This window comes from Hippopotamus amphibius, chromosome 12 (genome assembly GCF_030028045.1).
Source record: "Hippopotamus amphibius kiboko isolate mHipAmp2 chromosome 12, mHipAmp2.hap2, whole genome shotgun sequence".
Classification (NCBI taxonomy): domain Eukaryota; kingdom Metazoa; phylum Chordata; class Mammalia; order Artiodactyla; family Hippopotamidae; genus Hippopotamus; species Hippopotamus amphibius.
This window is the reverse complement of record NC_080197.1, coordinates 85,452,055-85,472,356: the sequence shown is the minus strand read 5'-3', so window position 1 is coordinate 85,472,356 and position 20,302 is coordinate 85,452,055. Positions and strand designations below refer to the sequence as shown.

Sequence of the window (20,302 nt, the reverse complement as noted above, 5' to 3'; positions counted from 1 at the left end):
TGGTCTTGGCCTTCTCTTCCTAGCCAAATCCAGCATCCCACAAAGTGTGGGACCCGCTTTGTCTTCCTGCTCTCCCCTAGCCAGTGACTCCATCCTCTCTGCTTTTCTCTTTGGTCCATATCAGTGGTACAGAGGTTCACACTGGTTTATAGTTTTCTGCTCCTCCCACTCTCCCACTCTCTACCCCCTAAAAATTGATGCTAGGAACTGCCTTATTTTTCTTCATATGTCTTTGTCCTACCTCAGAGCCTTATGTATTTAAAGTACTTAATAATTTAATTGAATTCATTCATTTCTTTTCCATCCTCTCAGCAAAATCCTAGGTAAATAATTCCAGTTCTGTCCTGCTGTAATTTTATTATTTCCTGTATATATAGTTTTTTATTTATTTAAGTATTTTATTTTATTCATTGGCTGTATTGGGTCTTTGTTGCTGTGCGCAGACTTTCTCTAGTTGCAGAGAGCAGGGGCTACTCTTTGTTGCGATGTGCAGACTTCTCATTGTGGTGGCTTCTCTCGTTGCGGAGCACGGGCTCTAGGCATGCGGGCTTCAGTACTTATGGCACGTGGGCTCAATAGTTGTGGCTTACGGGCTCTAGAGCACAGGCTCAGTAGTTGTGGCACATGGGCTTAGTTGCTTTACGGCATGTGGGATCCTCCCAGACCGGGGCTCAAACCCATGTCCCCTGCATTGGCAGGCGGATTCTTAACCACTGCGCCACCAGGGAAGTCCCAGTCCCAATAGTTTTTATCCCAATCTATCAAAACGCTACAAACATTTGTGAGTTACTTGGAACATCATAATCTCACTTCCTACCTCACCTCCTTCATCTCTGTTTATTCCACTCTGTTTATTCTACTACCTGCCCATTTTATTCCAGCCACACGGACGTGATCTCAATCTCATTAGTGTTATCCTCAGTCCTGGCTGATTTTTTTTTTTTCTCCTTCATTGTCCCAGTTGCCTGAAACAACCATTCCTATCCCTCTTCTCACTCAAAACTGTGATGTACACTGTCGCCTCTCCACACATCCATAGTATAGTAAGTAGGTCAGGAAGCAAATACAAAATACCCCTGGTAAATACCCTCCCCTGCTCTAATGAGCCAGGAGTGTGGCTACTTAGGTATAACAAAGAAAGAAAACAGAATAGTTGTACACGTCAACATAAACTTGTCAGTAAAGGAGAAATACCAAGTTACTAGTAGACAGTCTGGTTGTGGTGGCTGAGTCTGTACACTTAGGTCCAGGGAACACTGGACATGCTCTGTCATAATGATGCCACTCCTTCCAGCTTTACCTTGACATTCTCCTGGGCAGCAGGTGGGCCCTTGCTAGATGTTCAGGCATTTACAGTCAGCCATAAATTAAGTCGCAATGACAGGTCTCCTTAGCATAAACATCAAACGTCTCTTTTGAGTGAGAACAAAGCTTTCATTCTCTAGACCTGAGGCTTAAGGGTGAACTTGTTTAAACAGCTCTCTGGGGTTGGGTTTGTCTCCAAGTAGAATGTCAGAAAGGCAGTTTGTAGAATAGATACAGTGTGGAGCTGGCTTTTCAAACACCTTTCTCTTATGCAAACCCCACTCTGAGACCTTTTCCCAGATTGAAATGAAATACCAAGCTTATCAAATGTCTTATTGTTAAATCTGTGTGGTTTTTTTTTCCGCGTCATACAAATAGCTTCGTTTATTAAGTCAGTTACATTTTTTCATAAGTGCTTTTTAACAGTATAGTTTTTGGGTGTTTTAGGTACCACCAACTGCACATGTAAAATTTGACTTTATTATGGCTCTTGGGTACTTGAGAGTTCTTGTTTTGTTTTATTTTAGAGTATTTTTACAATCTAATTTTGATGATTGTGAAAGCTGGAAATGTAACTCGACTCTTTGTTACCAATAGCATCTGATTGCTTTATTTTAATGCAGCAGGCCTTTTCTGCCTGGTACTGTGTCAGTTCCGCAGCCTCACCTGCTGCCTTCTCCCTCCTCCCTAGAGAAATAAACATTACCTCTAGTTTGTGATAGTTTAGTGCCAGACACCTCCTTTTTTAAATCCGATTCAAGATTTTCATAAACATTTTGGCAGTTGTCTAGATCAGTAGTTACTGGACAACTTTTTTCTTTTTTCTTTCTGTCTTCTTAAAGCAGTAAAACTCTTTCAAAAATGAAAATATAGAAATGTATATAGGGACTTCCCTGGTGGCACAGCGCAGCCAATAAATAAATAAGTAAATAAGTTTATTTTTTAAAAAAAGAAAGAAATGTATATAAAACAGATAAAAGCATGTCCACTCTGGCAGAGCCCCCTTCCCTCTCAAATTGCTAGGCTGAGGTCTGTTGAACGAGATTTATTAAGCATGGTGCTGTTTGTTGGCCACCGTGCTGGATACCAGTGAGAAAATGAAGAAAAGAAAGACACTGGTTTGCTCCTTTAGGAGTTCACAGGTTCCTGGGACATCTAAGGACCTAGGGACTCGGGAAGGACACTGTACCTCCATTGGGTTTTGGTTTTATTTTTGGCATGCAGATGTTAGGTTTTTGTTGTTACCGTTTTGTAATTGAGATTATATTATACGTAGTGTTGTACAGAGGTTTATGGTATTTTTAAAATTGTGGTAAAACACATGTAACTGTTTTTAACCATTTTAAAGTGTGTAATTCAGTGGTGTTAAGTACCTCCATAATGTTATGAAAACCATCACCACTCTCTAGTTCCAGAACTTTTTCTTTACCCTGAAGGAATCCCTACTGGGGGATTACTACCCATGAAGCCAGCATTCCTCATCTTCTCCCCCTGCCCCCACAGCCCCTAAAAACCACTAATATGCTGCCTTGGATACTTACTATAAATGGACTCATACAATATGTGACTTCTTTCAATTAACATAATATTTTCAGAGTTCATCCACACTGTAGTAAATATCAGTAGTTTATTCCCTTTTATAGCTGAATAATACTGCATCGTATGAAGATGCCACATTTTCTTTATCCATTCTTTGTTCGGTGGGCATTTGGGTTTCCGCCTTTTGATGGTTATGAATAGTGCTGTTGTGAACATTCGAATACAAGTTTTTATTTAAACACTTGTTTTCAATCTTTTGGGTGTATACCTACGGGTGGAATTGCTGGCTTATATGATAATTCAGTGTTTAACTTACCAAGGAGCCATTAAACTTTTCTACAGCGGCTCTACCAGTTTATGATCCTACTTCAGTGTAAAGGGTTCCAGTTTCCTCCGAGTCTGCACCAACACTTTCTTATGGCCTTCCTAGTGGGTGTGAAGTGGTATCTCATTGTGGTTTTGATTTACATTTGAATTTGAAATTCCTTTGCATTTGAGATAATATTGAACATCTTTTCATGTACCTTTTGGTCATTTGTGTATCTTTGGAGAAATGTCTATTCAAGTTCTTTGCCCATTTTAAAATTATTTTTTGTTGTTGTTGAGTTTTAAGAGTTCTTTACATATTCTGGATGCAAGACTGTTATTAGATAGGTGATTTGCAGATATTTTCTACCATTCTGTAGATTCTCTTTTCACTCTTTTGATATTGTCCTTTGAGACAAAAATTTTTCAATGTGGTGAAAGCCTATTTATCTATTTTTCTTTTGTTGCTTGTGTTTTGGGTGTGATATCTAGGAAACCATTGCCAAATCCAAGGTCATGAAGATTTACCCTTACTTTCATTTTAAAAGTTTTAGAACTTTTAGGATATAAATTTTAGCTCTTATATTTATGTCTTTGACTTAATTGAGTTAATTTTTGTATATGGTGTGAAGTAAGGGTCCAGCTTCATTCTTTTGCATGTGAATTTCTGGTTGTCCATTACGGTTTGTTGAAGTCTAGTCTTCCTGCCCCCAAAATGTTCTAGACACTCTTGTGGAAAATCAGTTGGTGATAGATTTATAGATTTGTTTCTGGACTCTCAGTTCTATTCCATTGATTTATAGTCTGTACTTAGGCCAGTACCATACTGTTTTGATAACTGTAGCTTTGTAGTAAGTTTTAAATCAGAAAGTGTGAGTCCTCCAACTTTGTTCTCGTTCTCTTTTTTTTCCTCCCAAGGTCATCTTGGCTATTCAGGATTACAGAGTTGTGTGGAATTGTGGTCTTTGATCTATCCCAAGGAAGCTGTAGGGAGTTTGGATAAGGTCCAAGGAAGAATAATTAAAAGAATCACGGATCATAGTAGGCTATTCTTATCAGTTTGGCCTGTCTGATGGATGCTGTCACCTGGAAAGATGAGAGCTCACAGGCAGCTTATGATGAAGTTGTAAAATCATGAAGAGTAAGGGTGGCACAGGCTGATTTGGGCACCAAATCTTAGCTCCTATAGAACTAGAAGGTTGCCCAGTGAAGCTTGGAAAAGGCAGGTTTAGTGTCCCTAAGCAGGACACTGTTCCACACCAAATGGATGAAACTTAGCATCCCCAAGGAGAATGTATATGAGCTAAAAATCATAGATACTGTAGCTTTAAAACATTCGTGGACGTTCCTCTACAAATGTGGGTGTTCTGCAGCATGCCTCTTACCTTCTGAGGTTGGTGCCCCTACCCTGCCCCTCCCATGCCCTGTCCCTCCCATACCCTGTCCCTCCCATACCCTGTCCCCTGGTGATGTGGATTGAGTGGCTCTGAGTTTAGCCCTGAATGGTGGTTCTTGGGAATTTCCAGTGAGCCCCAGCCTCACTGTATCCTCCCAGAGTATGCCATGGGCAGGAGAGAGGGGCCTGCGGCGGGGCTGCCTTTGCTCAGACCCAGCGTGTTAGTGCCTCCACAGCATGCAGCAAGACATAGAGTCTGCCCACGTCGGGACCTGTCAGCCTTCCTCCAAACACACCCTCTCTCACAAATCAAATTTGCTTTGACATCCTTCCACAGACCATCTTCTAAGCAGACCTTGGAACCACATTCAAATGCTGCCACAATGTCTTTAGTTCAGGTTTGACTAGCTTGTTAGTAACAAAATGCTGTGCCAGTGAGAATTTCACTCTGACCACTTTTTAACTTACTTTTGTGTAGTTTGGTTATATTATTCCTCTGTGATTGGCTTTCCTAATTGTGTTGTTTCTACTGTGTAACTCCTTGGTGATGAAACACTGACAGTTTTAGTATGTATTGTGTATGTGCATGTGTGTAGGCTGATTTCACCTGATGAGTCACTGTGAAACAGATTATAAAGGGCTGTTATCATCAGTCCAGATATAACTTTTCAAAGAAATCAAAATTAGTGTACTAGTAAAGTTTTGGTAAATTCAGATGTTTTTGTAATTTTATTATCACTTACTTTCAGTGAAAAACGAATATTAACATATTTAGAGACTAGTCTGTCTTTCAAGTTCAGGAAAAGGTATATGGTATCAAAGCAGAACTTCCCAGTGTTGAATCAGTGATCCAAACAGTGTGAATTTAAAAACAAACTAGATTCAGATTTCAACTGGAGGGTTTTAGAGGTCATCTGTTCAGCCCCTTCTTTCTGGTTAATGGTGAGGAAGATGAGGTTCAGGAAGGTTAAATGAATTGCCCCAAATCACACGACTAGTTACTGGAAGAGCCGAGCACCAACAGCAGTTCCTTGCTGTGGTCTTGCTGTCACTTGGTACTTCCTAATTAGCGGTTAGAGAGACACATTGTGCATGGATGTGTTTACTTGAGTTTTACATCGAAGGGAGGGGTTAAAATGTATTGACTCATCTATTTGCTAAGCACTTTTAAAATCTCTTATTTCATGTGATTCTTACATAGTCCTGTGAAGTAATTAACAGTCCCACTTTACAGATTAGGCAGCTGGGGTGCAGGAAGGTTACTAACTTGCTCAAGGTCATGTGACTAATACTAGAGCTGGTATTTGAACCCTGGGTCTGTGTGACCTGTTCCTGCCATGATACCCTGCTGTGGCACTAGTGAGAGTAACTGAAACCTCTGCAGAGGTGTGGGCAGTAGCGATGGTTATCTCAGAAATATCTTTTTCAGGCTTTTCACTCCCTCTGTAAAAGTAGAGATGTACACAGATGTGAGCAGCCTTCTCAGGGTACCCGCAGTACTTAGCAGATGTGGGCTAATCTTCATACCATCTCTGTAACATAAATGGTGTTCTCTGGTTGGGCGGCCGAGGCCAGATAGAGTCGGGGACTTGCCCAATCCTTATCACAAAGCCACATGGCCCTGCTCCCAGTTCCGTTCTTCGTCCCGTCTCGCATAGATTTCACCACTTTTGTTCTTTCCTGTCTTACACCAAGATTGTTTAAGTACTTCCCAAAAATAATGAGCCACGTGTGGGTGTGCTCCTTCTCCAGAATGAATCACTGTGAAAGAGGCCATGAACCGAGGGAAGGAGAGTGCGTGGCTGGGAGCAAAGGCTCTGGTTCCCTGCCTGCTAATTGATGGACTCTGAAGTGAGCTGCTTTCCCAAAGGCGGCTGCGGGTCTGGCCCGCGTGTCCCACTGTGCTCAGAATAGCCCTCCGGGAGCTGTTCGCTTTCCCTTCTTGCGTCCCAAAATAGACCCAAGGCTGTTCTCGTCGCCGGACGTCGGGGCGCATGTATTGAGAGGTGTGCGCGCCACGGGGACCCCTTTTGTGCCTGAATGTCCCCTTTGACACAAAGAGGAATGGGCGTTTGCGCTCTTGGATGCGTAGTCAGGACTCCAGCGTGAGTCAGAGAGGTTTGGGCTGAGTGTTCTGAGAGTTGCAGAAGTAAATTTCAGTTAGTAAGAAGAAAGAAATTTAGGAGGAATTTACTTTTAAAATCCCTTTTATGTTTGGAATCCTAGCCTAAAGGGTACCTGCTTTAAACTCCCTGCCTTTAAAATATAACACTACCCAAGCCCTTCAGCGGGTAGCTGCATGTTTTGGAATTTCTCGCAGAAAAATTTGATCAAACTTGAAAAAAATCCCGCACACCGTGCAGTGAAGATCCACGTTGTCCGTTTACCTGTCCACTCTCACCCTCCTTTGTTTCCTTGGTGGGGATGGCAAGGATCGTGTCATTTATTGAAAGCCTGGGGAAGGAGGGGTTGACCCTGAGATATTTAGAATCTGTCTTTGGATTTGAAAAGCCAAGAGATGCCTTCCAGTGTTTTAGAGGAAGAGACAAAGATAGACTGTTTACAGCCGAAAGGGGTGAGTTACAACAGGCTAGTTTTTCGTGGGACTGGTCATAACTCTTCTCCCGGGGCCATAGTTTGAATATGTTCCCTCTTGGTATCCAGATAGTATTCACTTAGCATCCAGTTGGGGCCTCGGGTGGGTCCCGGGTCCTGCCACCTGCATCCCCGATGGGCGAATGCTTCGTTCATCAGCCCCAACCTCAGTATCCTAGTGGCTCGAGCCACCCTCCTTCCCATCCCAAGAGGTCAGGGCTGGGTTAGGCTCATGGGAGACAGTGCTGGGGAGAACCAACTGCTGCTGTCTGTGCTATTCTTGTTAGACAGATAAATAAAGGATTTCAGATTCCAGGGCTGCTGAACTGGCTTTCAGAGGCACCAAATTCATTTACAGTAATTTCCTGTCAACAGTGCACACTTAGGGATAATACACACCCAGCCAAAAACTCATTAGTCTCAGAGATGATCGTATGTACTACCTATTTGGGAAAAGAAAGAAAGAAAATATATATATATTTATATATATGTGTATGTATGTATGTGTGTGTATATATACACATATACATATATATATATATATATACATATATATATATATAAATACTTTTTAAAGTGCTATCCCTTGCCCTTTCAGAATGGGCTAGTTTTATTGAGCACTTTCTATGCATTAGCTCATTTGATCCTCACAATGACTGTATAAGGTAGGCACTAATATTATCTTCTTTGGAGGGTGTTCTTTTTGCCCTTCTTGAGAGGGGCACCTGCTGGGGACTAAAGGGAGGAGGAGCCTGTTGCCCTAGTCAGGGGAAGCTTTTCAAAGGAAGTGACGTTTAAGCTGAATTTTAAAGAACTTGTAAGAATTAGCTAGGAAGGAAAGCATTGCAGCAAAAGCATGTGTGAGAGCACGCACATTGCATTCAGGAAACTGTGGGCGTTTCTGGTGCAGAGAAAGGAGATGGGGTTGGTGATGGCTCGAAGGAACCCGGGTGGTGTTGGATGGAGTATGTGGGGGGGAGGGGTCCTCTAGTCTCCAAAGGAAAAGTGCCTTCCTCCCATCCTCAGGCATCTAAATTTAAAGGAAAACCTCTTTTCTAGCCTCAAAACAATTTTTAAAAATAATTCTAAGTCTAAAGCAAAGTTAAAAAGGCAGTTTCTCTGTTTCTTGTAGGCATAAACTAGAACACTTAGAGGAAAATGGTGGGACCCAGAAAGCCTTGTTTGTGAGCAGAATAAACAGGTGGAAAAGTTGGGCCCCCACTGACGATGTCATCTTTCTGGCCCCATCTCTGTAAAAGCACCTTATTTTGGAACATCACGTGTGCTAGGGGATTGTATTGTAAGTCTGGAAAAGGACCTAGGATGGGATCTCACCATTGATGTCAGTGTCCACTCCCAAATTTCCCACAGCTCTGCTGTGTGCGTGCACCAGCTGCCTACAGGCCAACTACACGTGTGAGACGGATGGGGCCTGCATGGTTTCCATTTTCAACCTGGACAGGATGGAGCACCATGTGCGCACCTGCATCCCCAAAGTGGAGCTGGTCCCCGCTGGGAAGCCCTTCTACTGCCTGAGCTCCGAGGATCTGCGCAACACGCACTGCTGCTACACTGACTTCTGCAACAAGATAGACCTGAGGGTGCCCAGCGGTGAGTGGACACCCTTGTTGGACTATTGGCTCGGCGTGGAGGTAGGGCACCCCGTCACTTCATCCTTCTCTACTCGCCCCATCCCTTTGTTGGAGGATAAGTGCAGATGCCTTTTTGATGCTCCTGAGCTGACATGGGGTGGCATTCCTCCCAAGTCCGGTCTGTAGATTGGAGGATGAGGGAACCAGATTGTTAAGTGAACCGCAGAGGTGAAAGCTGCGTTTTGGGTCATGGCTGAGCAGCCCTCAGCAGCTGGTGAGGCGTGGAAGAGCCAGGCAGGGATCCACACGGGAGGGCCCGGGGCTGATCCCTGAGGAGGCAGCCCCTAAGCCTTGTGAAGGGAGCTTCTGGCGTGATGGTGATGGCAAAGGGGGAAGAGGCTGGAAAGGATGGCGATCGAGGCTGAGGAGTAGTAGACACCACCCTTCGCAGGCCCGCCATTTGGGAGGTGTGACCGGGGAGATCAGAGGAGGAGGAGAGAGACCAGGCCGAGCTTCCAGAGGCCTTCACGAGTGGAGGAGCAGAGCCTGGCACGTGCCCGGGGCGTGGAGGTGGGAAGAGCACCGTGAAATGCTGTGAAATTACAGAGCGGGTTTTGGGTTTGACTGTTGCAAAGGGCGCCTTAACGAAAGAGGTGTGCTTTTGAGAGCACTCAGGCAGATACACAGCCCAGTAAGACCAGAGAGCCCAAGGGCACCTTGAACACAGGGAGAGGAAAGGGGCGTTTCCACCTGGAGGGAGGAGCCCGGGAGAAATGAGGCCTCGGCGTTCCCTCACTTTTACTCTGTCCTTTCCCTCTGCTCTCTCACCTGACCCAGGTCACCTCAAGGAGCCCGAGCACCCCTCCATGTGGGGCCCCGTGGAGCTGGTGGGCATTATCGCCGGCCCGGTGTTCCTCCTGTTTCTCATCATCATCACTGTTTTCCTTGTCATTAACTATCATCAGCGCGCCTATCACAACCGCCAGAGGCTGGACGTGGAGGACCCCTCGTGTGAGATGTGTCTCTCCAAGGACAGGACGCTCCAGGACCTCGTCTACGACCTCTCCACGTCGGGGTCCGGCTCAGGTACTGCCGCTGGCCTTCACCCCTGCCTCCCAGCAGGACGGAGCGTTCAGGAAGGAGGCTGGCCGTTCGCTGTCATAATTCCCCTTCTTTTGGAGTCTGACACATTACAAGATAATGGGGTTCACAGAAAATCTTTCATTCTCTGGAATTCCAGAGGTCAGATGCAAAACTCCATTCCAGAATCCCTGCCTCTCTTCCAGTCTTGCTATAGTACAGCTATTAAAATTCACCTGGTTCCACCTGAGCAGTGGAGTGCTCAGTGTCAGGTCCCCTTTTGAGAAACAGGAGTGTGCCAGGTTCCTGTGAGGTGGTGGCAGCTAATCATTGATCTGCAAGCAACCGCGAGGGGAGATTAAGGACACCGAGTAAAGCTGAGAGCCGGGGTTGGGTGAATCATTGACTTGTACCAGTTGCCCGAAGGTTTTTGGTGGCGGTTGAAATAAAAGCAGCTGGGGCCTCCAGCATGGCATCAGCACCACTTCCAGAGCTGCCTGTTGGTGACCGACCCTTTCTTACGTGGATCTTGACGTATGACTAGAATTTAGGATAAAGGGAGTTGGGTTGTTCGGGTCTCAGGGTAGAGCTCAGCTAGCTAGTAGATGTGGCTGTGACTGCAGAGGCGTCCTTTTATGAAGATAAACAGTTCTTTTAGTGATGGAGGTGTTCTGTTCCTGTAGAAAGAAGTCATCCACAAAGGTCACTGTTGCCATTCTAACTAAAACATGCAGGATCATGTTTGTGAGTGTTTTGTGTGTGTTGATGTATGTTTTCTCGCCCCATGACAAGACTCTTCTGTGGGGAAATTATACCATCAGTCATGGCCAGACATCTCTTCTTGAGCACAGGAATACTTTGAGCTCTGACATCTCCTGAATTTCCGTGGTTTTGCCTTTATTAAGCTCTGCAGTAGAGAGTGCCAAGATGATGGATATATTTAAAAGCTGCATATTTTTAGGAAGAGAGAAAATATATGGCTTGTTCTTTGCTGAAAGAGGGTAGGGCAGTGGTTAGAACTGACTGACTCTGTGACTTGATTTGCTGCTGGAGAAGGGCCACTGGGGTTTTTCAGAGTCTTTTTTAAGATCAGGATTAGCTGAGGTTAGGGCAGGTCTGAGGTGGTTACCCAGTCATCTGGAGTAAAATGATTAATAACTGTTTCTTTCTGGATGGTTTAGTCCATTCTGAGTTCAGACTATCCAAAGCTTCCAAGGTGCTGGGGTTTTAATTCTGTGGACTTAAAGGAGTAAGTCCTTGCTGCTTGTGTGACTTTCAGTTCACACTAACAAGTATGTGTTGAATACTCTCTGGGTGATACAGGGCAAACAGGATGAGAAAAGAGGCCAGGATTGGAGAGAAGAGATGGTGGAGAAGGGTCTCACGGAGGAGGTTGTGTCTAAAGGGGTCATGAGTTAGAAGTTTTGAGAGAGGTAAGAGGGCAGGGAACATTCTAGGCCAAGGAAAAACCCTTGAGCAAAAGAAGGACAAAAAGGCATGAACATTCACCACCAAGTGTTTAGGGAGGCCGGCACACTGTCCCCAGGCCAGGGCGGGGAAGTGCGGGTGCTGTGTGTTATCTGCTGAGATGAGAAGCATCAACCGAAGGCTTTTGTGTGAGAAAGTAAGTGTTCATGTTTTCCTGCGGAGGGAATTCTGGCAGTGGCGTGCAGGGTGAATGCATCCATTTACCCGTCCCCTGTTCGGGAGGGCAGGGAGAGGCCAGCTCTGCGTGCAGGGTGTGCATGGCGGGCCGGGTGCGATGGGAGGCAGAGAGACCCCCTGGAAGTCTTCCAAGGGAGGGCCGGGACTAGGGCAGGTGCCGAGGGCCTGGAGAGGAGGGGGCTAAATCAAGACGCATTTGGTGGCTCTGTACTGGGGGAGTTACAGGCGTAAACTTTGGAGTCAGTCTTAGATGCTTTGCCATGTACAGCTTGTGTGAATTCGAATGAGTTACGTAACCTTCCCCTTTGAGGCTTAGTTTTCTCATTTGTGAAATGGGCATAATAACAGGACCTACCTTATTAGTGGTTGTGAGGAAATGAGACCATTTATGCAAGTGCCTCATGCGTAGTCAACAACTTAGGGGTTAACAACGCACATACGTAGTCAGGGAGCGGGAGAGAGTTAAGAGGAACGGTGGTGGGGGTGATTGCAGAGATAGGGGCACACGGCATGGGTCAGATGAGGCAGTAGATGAGTCCTTATAAAGGCCGTAAAATTAATCCTAGAATAAGCATGGGTAGTCCCCCGTCCTACATCTGCAGCTCCCGGGGAGGAGAACTTTGGTCTCTTTGGAGAGAGGTGGGAACCTGGTGGGCCCTGACCACAGGTCAGCGCTCATGGGCCGCACAGCACTGCCCTCTAGTGGCCGATGAGCAGAGCAGCCGGAGGCGGCTCCCAGCCCTCAAACCCCCGCTTTCCTTCCTCTTCCACATGAAGCGGCTGTGGGAGGATTGGCCCACGGGAGCCTGGATGAAGAGGTAGTAAATCTGGTCAGACATTTACATTCAGATCTTTCGTCCATACTAACTGGGAGGAGAAATTGCTTAGGTGAGGAACAGCTAATCATATACATTTCCGTGTCTGGGCTCGCTCACTCTCGGAGCTGCCCAGCTGAGCCCTGCGGGGGATTACCTGGACATGGTGCAGGGGCAGCCGGGCTCTCTGTGGTCAGAGGACCAGTGCATAATGGAGGCACTGTGATGAGGGCTTTTCCAGCGTGGCAGTGAGAGTGGGAGTTGCAAAGTGCAGCAAATATACAATGTCGGCTTTCTTTCCATTCTTTGGCCCACAGGGTTACCCCTTTTTGTCCAGCGCACAGTGGCCCGAACCATCGTTTTACAGGAGATTATTGGCAAGGGCCGGTTTGGAGAAGTGTGGCGCGGCCGCTGGAGGGGTGGTGACGTGGCTGTGAAAATATTCTCTTCTCGTGAAGAACGGTCTTGGTTCCGGGAAGCAGAGATATACCAGACAGTCATGCTGCGCCATGAAAACATCCTCGGGTTTATTGCTGCTGACAATAAAGGTAAAGGGCCGGGTCTGGATACAGGGTGTCCCAGATGGAGGGTGACCGGGGAGACCGAGCAGCTGGGGGACAGCACAGTTCTGTCTGCCTTCCTAGTTAGTACCCATAGCAGGAGACTCTGAGTAAGGCAGTGGTTTTCAAACTTTTCTTCTACAAAAAGCTTGTACAGAAATCCAGATTATTAAGCAAGTAAATAAGCAGTTATTAAGCAGATAAATCCTCATCCTACCTGCTCACTTTCCCTTCTGTGATACTCCCAAACCTGTGCCCAGGGTCGTCCCTGCAGGGGCTCCAGTGAATTTACCTTGGAAACAACTGGAATGGAGAAGGGTGGCTTCAGCCCCTTCCGGGAAAGGATAGCCCCAGAAGAGCATGTGGTGTGGCCCACGCTCTGTGACTGACCAGCATCGTACACACCCCTGCGGTGGAGCGGGCGCAGCAGAGCCACGGCCTGCCTCCCCCCAGGTGCTCCCCCGTGGCCTTCAGGCTCAGCTTTTGGTCCGCTTGTACCTGAGGTTCCTTATTTCCTCCTCCCTCCCTCTGCTGATTTTGCTGTAGTTTTTGAATCTCTCTCATGTGCCTAGGCACGTGCTCATTTTTAAGGAGCTCACTGAATCTAGCAGAGACAAGTAAACTAATGATTGATTATAGGACGTAATCAAACAAGCGCTGTTCTGGTGAGCACAGGTTGGGGGTGAGATGGGGATCATACCTGAGCTTGATTGAGGCGAAGGTGGCAGAGAGTTGGTCAGAAAGAAAAACCAATGAAAAGAGCACTCCAGACATGTGCAAAGAGGACGTGTCTTTGGGAACCTGCAGGTGACTTGGGATGCTCCAGCCAGAGACATGGGTGGAGAGCTGGTGGAGGCCAGGAAGGGCCTTTTTGAGAGGATCGTATTTTATTATAGAGAGTGGGTGGTCATTGGAATTTCGCTTATTTATTCAGTAATATTCATTGGCTACTGTCTGATCCTGGGATCATCACATATAAGAACAAGACGCAGTCCCTGTGCTTACAGTGCCCAGGAAGAGAGGACAGCAGACACCTAGGCAGGTAGCACACTTGAGGTCAGAAAGACTGTGGGTGATGGCATTTACATTTTAGAAGAGTGTCTCTGGCAGTCAGGACACAGTTTGCTCCATGGTCCAGCGATTTTTAGAAGTTGCTGCTGGCAGAGGCTGTGGAAGATGCTTAAGTGTTTGTTTTTCCTCTCTGAAACAGCAGCAGGCTGCTCATTCCTCACATTGCTGTGGGGGTTTGTAGTGGCCTCAGCTGCCCCCAGGCTGACGAGTCTTGACCTCTCACACAAGGGAGGAAGGGGAAGAGAGAATTCCTTACTCCTTCTGAGTAAGCTGTGCCTTTTTAAAATAGCATTATCTTTTGATGATTAATTTAAATCTGACATATTTTAAAGGGGTCAAAAGGTATCTTCCCTTTTAACTTATCGGCAGGGTCCTCAAGACGTTGGTGCTATTGAGTGTAAGGGGGTGTGTTCGGTGGACCCCTCGTTCATAATCAGAGAAGCAGAGGTTGGTGCTCTTCCAAGAGCCACTCCCTGTATTGATTCGGGCAGGCTGTGTGAGTAGGATCTGGCTGTTGAAACCCACATCAGGGCCAGGGGAGGAGAAAGATCAGACTCCTTTATTCTTGCCTTTTTAACGTGATATACGTAGAATAGTGTCCTGGAACTAGGGCCAGCCTGGAATTTGGGAGATCTCAATCTAATTTCCAGTCTTCTTATTGGCAACAGCACAAGCCAATTCGATTACCAGCTTTGGGTGTTTCTTTTTCTCCCTCCCTTCCTCCCACTCCTCCTTCCCGCTGTACGCTGCATGCCCCTCTCCCCTTGTGTGAGAGGGTGTGCTCGCCACCCCCCATTGCTCTTCTGAGGATAAGATGATACGATTCCTCTCTGGAATACTTGCACGTGTGCTCTCCGTGCATTGAAAAGCATTTTGGCCTGGAACACAATAGTGCACAAAGGAGCTCTTTCCTCCTCTCACGGAGAGCTCATAGCCTGGTAAGAGCAATGGACTTCAAAGAAATGCTACAGACGAGCCTGGTGCTGGGTTTGGGCTGTGCTCGAAGGGTCTTGGAGCACAGAGGAGGGCCTGCAAAGCCTTCTGCCCTGGTGGGGGTGGGTGCGGGTCTGGTCAGGCTCAGAAGCAGTGTTGCAGAAGAAACAGCATCCTGTTGCTGTCCCTGAGCACGTGCTTCCTCTTCTTCTGGATGCCTCACATTTCAAATCTGGTGTCCTAAGGGGGCGCGGTTCAGAATCCTGCAGCCGCCTTTGAGAAGTGAGAGAGCAGGTCGGAGAAAGAAAGGCTGTTCTGTCCTTCCTGGAGCCTGAAGCTGCGGACGGCTGTGGATGAGCTGGGCACAGAGGGGCCTCAGGAGGTGTAGGGGTGGGGAGTGGGGACTTCAGGGGTCTAACTGGGGTTTGTGTCGCACACATACTCTTTCTTTCCTACCTTGACCTTCTTGCTGGTCTCTGTGCCTTTTCTGGAACTCCTCTGTGGTTCTCCACAGATAACGGCACCTGGACGCAGCTGTGGCTCGTCTCAGACTATCATGAGCACGGCTCTCTGTTTGACTATCTGAACCGGTACACGGTGACCATCGAGGGGATGATTAAGCTGGCCTTGTCTGCCGCGAGCGGGCTGGCACACCTGCACATGGAGATCGTGGGCACCCAAGGTGAGTGGACCTGCTCAGTGCCCGTCCCGTCCCCCCAGCTCCCAGAACTCCTTTTCACTGAGGAAGCTGGAGCTGGGCCTTGGGGACTGGGGTCTGGTCTAAGGGAGAGGAGTTCAAGCTTCACTTGAGTGAGAACAAGAGGTGCTTCTGCCTTCAGCGCTCCTTGGGGGACTCCTGACGGAAATGTTGGTTTGTCCCCGATGGCCTGGCGTGGTTGTTGGCTGGGGAGCTGGTGTTAACTGAGTGGTCACCTGAGACACCAACGATTCACGGGTAAAGGAGGGGACTGAGAAAATCGAATGAACTGCTGCGCCGAGCCTCAGCTTAGTGACCGCACATGCGCATCGTCGGGTCAGCTTGATGGGTTAGACCCTGGGCTCTACTAATCTAGGGGGTCTTCCTGGAGGAACACGACCTTGGGCGTCCCTCTTGTTGACTGACACCCACTCTTTGGGAGCTCCTGGGTCTTGGCAGGTGGCACGTCGCTCCCTGGTGCCTGGTCGACAAGGCGGCAGCTCTTGGTGGCCGTGACAGAAAACCAGCCGTGAACGTTTGACCCTGTGTCGAGGCTCTCCAGGGAAAGTAGCAGTCCTTCCCTCCCCTGTTTGGTCCTGAGAACCTAGCCAGCGCAGCAGCTCCTCTCTGAAGTCCTCAGCAGTTCTGTACGGGAGTTTATTAGTTCAGGGAAGGCGGGCAGGAGCGGTGTTAATGTGGTAACATTAGCTCATCCGCGTGCCCTTCTGAGCTCTTGACTTACCTCCGTTAATACAATACATTTAATCTTCACAACGTTGCGTGAAGTCAGTGCTGGTGTTCAGTCTCGTTCTGTGGATGAGGAGGCCAGTGTGTAGACAGTTAAGTTGCGTTTCCAGGGTTACTGCTGGGCTAGTGGGGGGCAAAGCGAGGACTCGAGCCCACATGTCCGGCTGCAGAGACTGTGCTCTTAACGCTTGTACTGCCTTTAAAGATCCCTGCTTTTTATCTCTGCCAGGGAAGCCTGGAATTGCTCATCGAGACTTAAAGTCAAAGAACATCCTGGTGAAGAAAAATGGCATGTGCGCCATCGCAGACCTGGGCCTGGCTGTCCGTCACGATGCGGTCACGGACACCATTGACATTGCCCCTAACCAGAGAGTGGGAACCAAACGGTAGGAAGGCCCTGGGCCTTTGCGCCTGCCCAGCACTTGTGCTGAGCAGCCCTTGCCCATCTGCATGGGAGAAGGAGGTGTCGTCCGTGCTCTCAGACAGCCGGCAGTTGAATGCAACACCTCCTCCCCACGATGGGAAGCCACACAGGTTGCATGGAGCAAATAAAAGTGCCAGCAGCACGGCTCCGTAGACGCGTATACCCATAGGTGCTGGCGCATCGGGCGGGCGAGGCCGTGGAGAAAGAGAACCTGGGGCAAGATTTGGAAGGGGGACGGGCGCCAGGCTTGGCTGGGGGAGAGGGAAGATGTTGCAGTCTGAAGGGGTGGCCTGTGCAGGACCCCTGAGGAGGCAGGGAGCATGTTCTCCGTAGGGTGTGGAGCGTAGGTTTGCCAGGTCGAGCAGAGGTAGCCCAGGGGGAGATGAGGGGCCCCCTCAAGCACTACGGGCCTCCTTCCCGTTTCACAGCGAAGTGAAGTAGGAAAGAAAGAACAGGGAACTCCCATGGTTAGGACTCTGAGCATTCACTGCCGAGGGCCTGCGTTTGATCCCTGGTCGGGGAACTAAGATTCCACAAGCCGCACAGCACTGCTGAAAAAAGAAAAGAAAAGAAATAAGAAACAGATTGATTGTGATTCCAGACTGACTTAAGTTGGAAATGCAGCGTTTCATAGGATGGAAGCGGAGGGCTGTCTCTGTGCTGAGTCTCAGTGAATTTCACTAAACTGTGCTGCTTCTTTTTTCCCCTTCCTTTTGACCGGAGTGCTTGCAGCCACCCAGGCCCCGAAGTATGAGGCCTGAGGTGAGCTGATTTGCCATCTATGGGGAGTGGGGAGTGGCTCAAGTAGAGCTCATGAGCTCACTGAGGGGGACTCTGATGACTACCTGGAATTAATTTTCACTTATCTGCACAGGGAAGATAACAAAAGAAGTTCAGACTGAAATTTAAGCTCAACCCATTATTGGCTACGTTGAATGAAGCCCAAGCCCCCAGGAGCAACCAGATATAATGTACTATTCCTGCTCTGTGACCCACAGTACACGTACCTCTGCCAAGAAATCAAAACACGCTTAAAGTAAATCTCGACGGTTAAGAAATAGAGGTAGAAGTAAGAGTAGGCTGGTATCACCAAACCTATGCTGAGGTATTTAGATTCGAATCCAAGGCATAGGAGTTTGCAATAACAAGAATCCATCACTTCCTCCTCCCCAAGGAGCTTCCTTGGGGTGATACCATCCCACATGCAGGGGGCCCTTGAATCAGTGCGTGGAGTCAAGAGAGAAGTCACGGTTTTCTACGCGTGATCACGTTTCCTTTGCTATTGCAGATACATGGCACCTGAAGTACTTGATGAAACCATCAATATGAAGCACTTCGACTCCTTTAAGTGCGCTGATATCTATGCCCTTGGGCTCGTGTACTGGGAGATTGCACGAAGATGCAACTCTGGAGGTACCTTTCTTCCTGCCTTCTCTTGCTCCTCCCTCCCAGTCCAGAGTGCCGGACCGGCTGAGGGCCTAGTGTTCTACTGCCTCCCTTCTTTTCACAACCTGTGGGATGCCTGGTGCCAGAGCCTGTCACACTTAGGGTTCTTATCCAAGAGGAGGGAGGGGACCTGGGAGCAGCAGTGCTAAGAGTGTGTTTACTCTTTTGACCAGCTTGTTGAATAGTGTTTTATGTTGTAGTGACCGTTCTGGAGGCTCATTTGGGCTTTTCTTTTCTTTCTTTTTTTTTTTGATAATACATTGTCTTTATTGGTCTCTCGAGGTTGGGAAAGCCCTGGCCAGGAATGGCACGGGACTAATGCAGGGGTCTCCTTTACACACGAGGCAGGGTATTCTAACCCAGTGGCTCTCAGGCCACGTTCTTGGGGAATATGGGGTTTCATTGATAAAATAATAGTGATTTCTCAATTTGTGGGAGAAAGCTTACTAATGCATAGAATTTTCTCACAATGAGTTTTTTCTTATGTAATTTTTTCTTAAGTCTTTGGCATTTGCACTTGTTCAATCACATCAGAACTCAGTGAAAGGTAGTATCAGATTTAGCAGAAAACATTTTTTATCATCACCTTAGTACAGCAGAATTTTACAGTGACTTCCAAGTATTCTGCCACGTGATCAAGTTCAAGAACCGCTAGAACCCTGCCCTCAGCTATTTATCTGTGATGTAAGACATTGCAGGTCAGTAGAAGTGAATTAAAATTAAATTAAATTAATTAAAAAGAACTGGTGAGTGTTCCAGCAGAGCCCTTTTCTGTATTTTACTGCCTTTTTCCACCTGTGATATATTTGGTAAGATCCAAGTTATGCAGGAGGCACCCAGGTATTGTACATCTTAAATTTTGGTCACGATATACACCTGAAACAGATGAAGATAGATCTGGTCACACAGGTCTGTATGGGTACAGTTATTGTCACCATTTTGCGAATGAAGAAAATGAGTCACAGATTAGGTAATTTGTCGAAGGTCATACCGCTAGTAAACTAGAATTCAGACTCTGGCAGACCGAGGCCAGAGTTTAAGCTAACCATTCCTTAGGTAATTACCACGTCAGACTCTATTTAAAAATCTGTCCCATCAGCTCAGGACAGCAGAATTTTTTCTGGAAAAAGGCATAAGAAAGTGACATTGGATTTTTTTAATTAACTTTTTTTTTTTAAGTTTAGTTTTTGGCTGTGTTGGGTCTTCATTGGTGCGTGAGGCTTTCTCTAGTTACAGCGAGCGGGGGCTGCTCTTCGTCATGGTGCGCAGGCTTCTCATTGCGGTGACTTCTCTTGTTGTGGTGCGTGGGCTCTAGAGCGCAGCCTCAGTAGTTGTGGCGCATGGGCTTAGTTGCTCCGCGGCATGTGGGATCTTCCCAGACCAGGGATCGAACCCGTGTTCCCTACATTGGCAGGCAGATTCTTAACCACTGCGCCACCAGGGAAGTCCCTAAGTTAACTTCTTATTATGGGAAATATTTCAGTTTGTAGCTCTAGAAAATAAGGACTTCAAAAATATAGTACTATTATCACACGTTAAAAAAAATGGACAGTAATTCTTAATACCGTATAACATTAGCCAATGTTGAGATTTCCCCAATTGTCTCCTAATTTTTTTGAAAGACAGCTTGTTAAATCAGGGTTTAAATATTGTCCATCCACTGCAGCTGATAGGTACACCTCTTAAGTCTCATAATCTGCAGGTTAGCCCTCCATTATTTTTCTTCCGCAGTTTTTAAAATTGGAGAATCTAGATCCTTTGTCGTGTAAGGTTTTCTGTCTAGATTTTCCCGATTGCCTCTTATGGAGTTCACACGTTCTACTGTTTCTGTGAATTTCCTATGAGAGTTACATTTAAAGGCTAGAATCATTTCCCCCCCCAAATCCTTCTGTTAAAAGACATATAATGCTGATTTTCTCTCTTTTTGTGATGTTAGCCATCATTGATCATTGTCCAAATCCAGATTTATTAGGGGTTGAAAAATGCCAGTATTCTGAATCTGTCAAACTTCATGTATTAGCTAGATTTTTTTCTTTAAAGAGAAACTTCCTCTTATTGTCTGTTTGGTTACCAAGATGTTTAATTTGAATAGGAAAGGCAGGAAAAATACTTGATTGTTTCCATTTATTTA

At 46.9% G+C, this 20,302-nt stretch overlaps 1 protein-coding gene across 6 annotated transcripts in view; it reads left to right on the top strand.

Annotated features, from left to right (window-relative positions):
* Positions 1-20,302, top strand: part of ACVR1B (activin A receptor type 1B) — a 30,480-nt gene that overhangs the window by 7,841 nt on the left and 2,337 nt on the right. For 2 of the 6 annotated variants that reach the window (XM_057701712.1, XM_057701715.1), the window contains exons 2-7: positions 8,513-8,752; positions 9,571-9,819; positions 12,611-12,841; positions 15,372-15,539; positions 16,531-16,687; positions 18,014-18,138. In XM_057701712.1, coding sequence (XP_057557695.1) covers positions 8,513-8,752; positions 9,571-9,819; positions 12,611-12,841; positions 15,372-15,539; positions 16,531-16,687; positions 18,014-18,138 — 1,170 coding nt within the window. Of the gene's footprint in view, positions 1-8,512; positions 8,794-9,570; positions 9,820-12,610; positions 12,842-14,066; positions 14,190-15,371; positions 15,540-16,530; positions 16,688-18,013; positions 18,139-20,302 lie in introns of those variants that run through there. The other 4 variants (XM_057701718.1, XM_057701714.1, XM_057701717.1 and 1 more) reach the window with 4 other exon arrangements.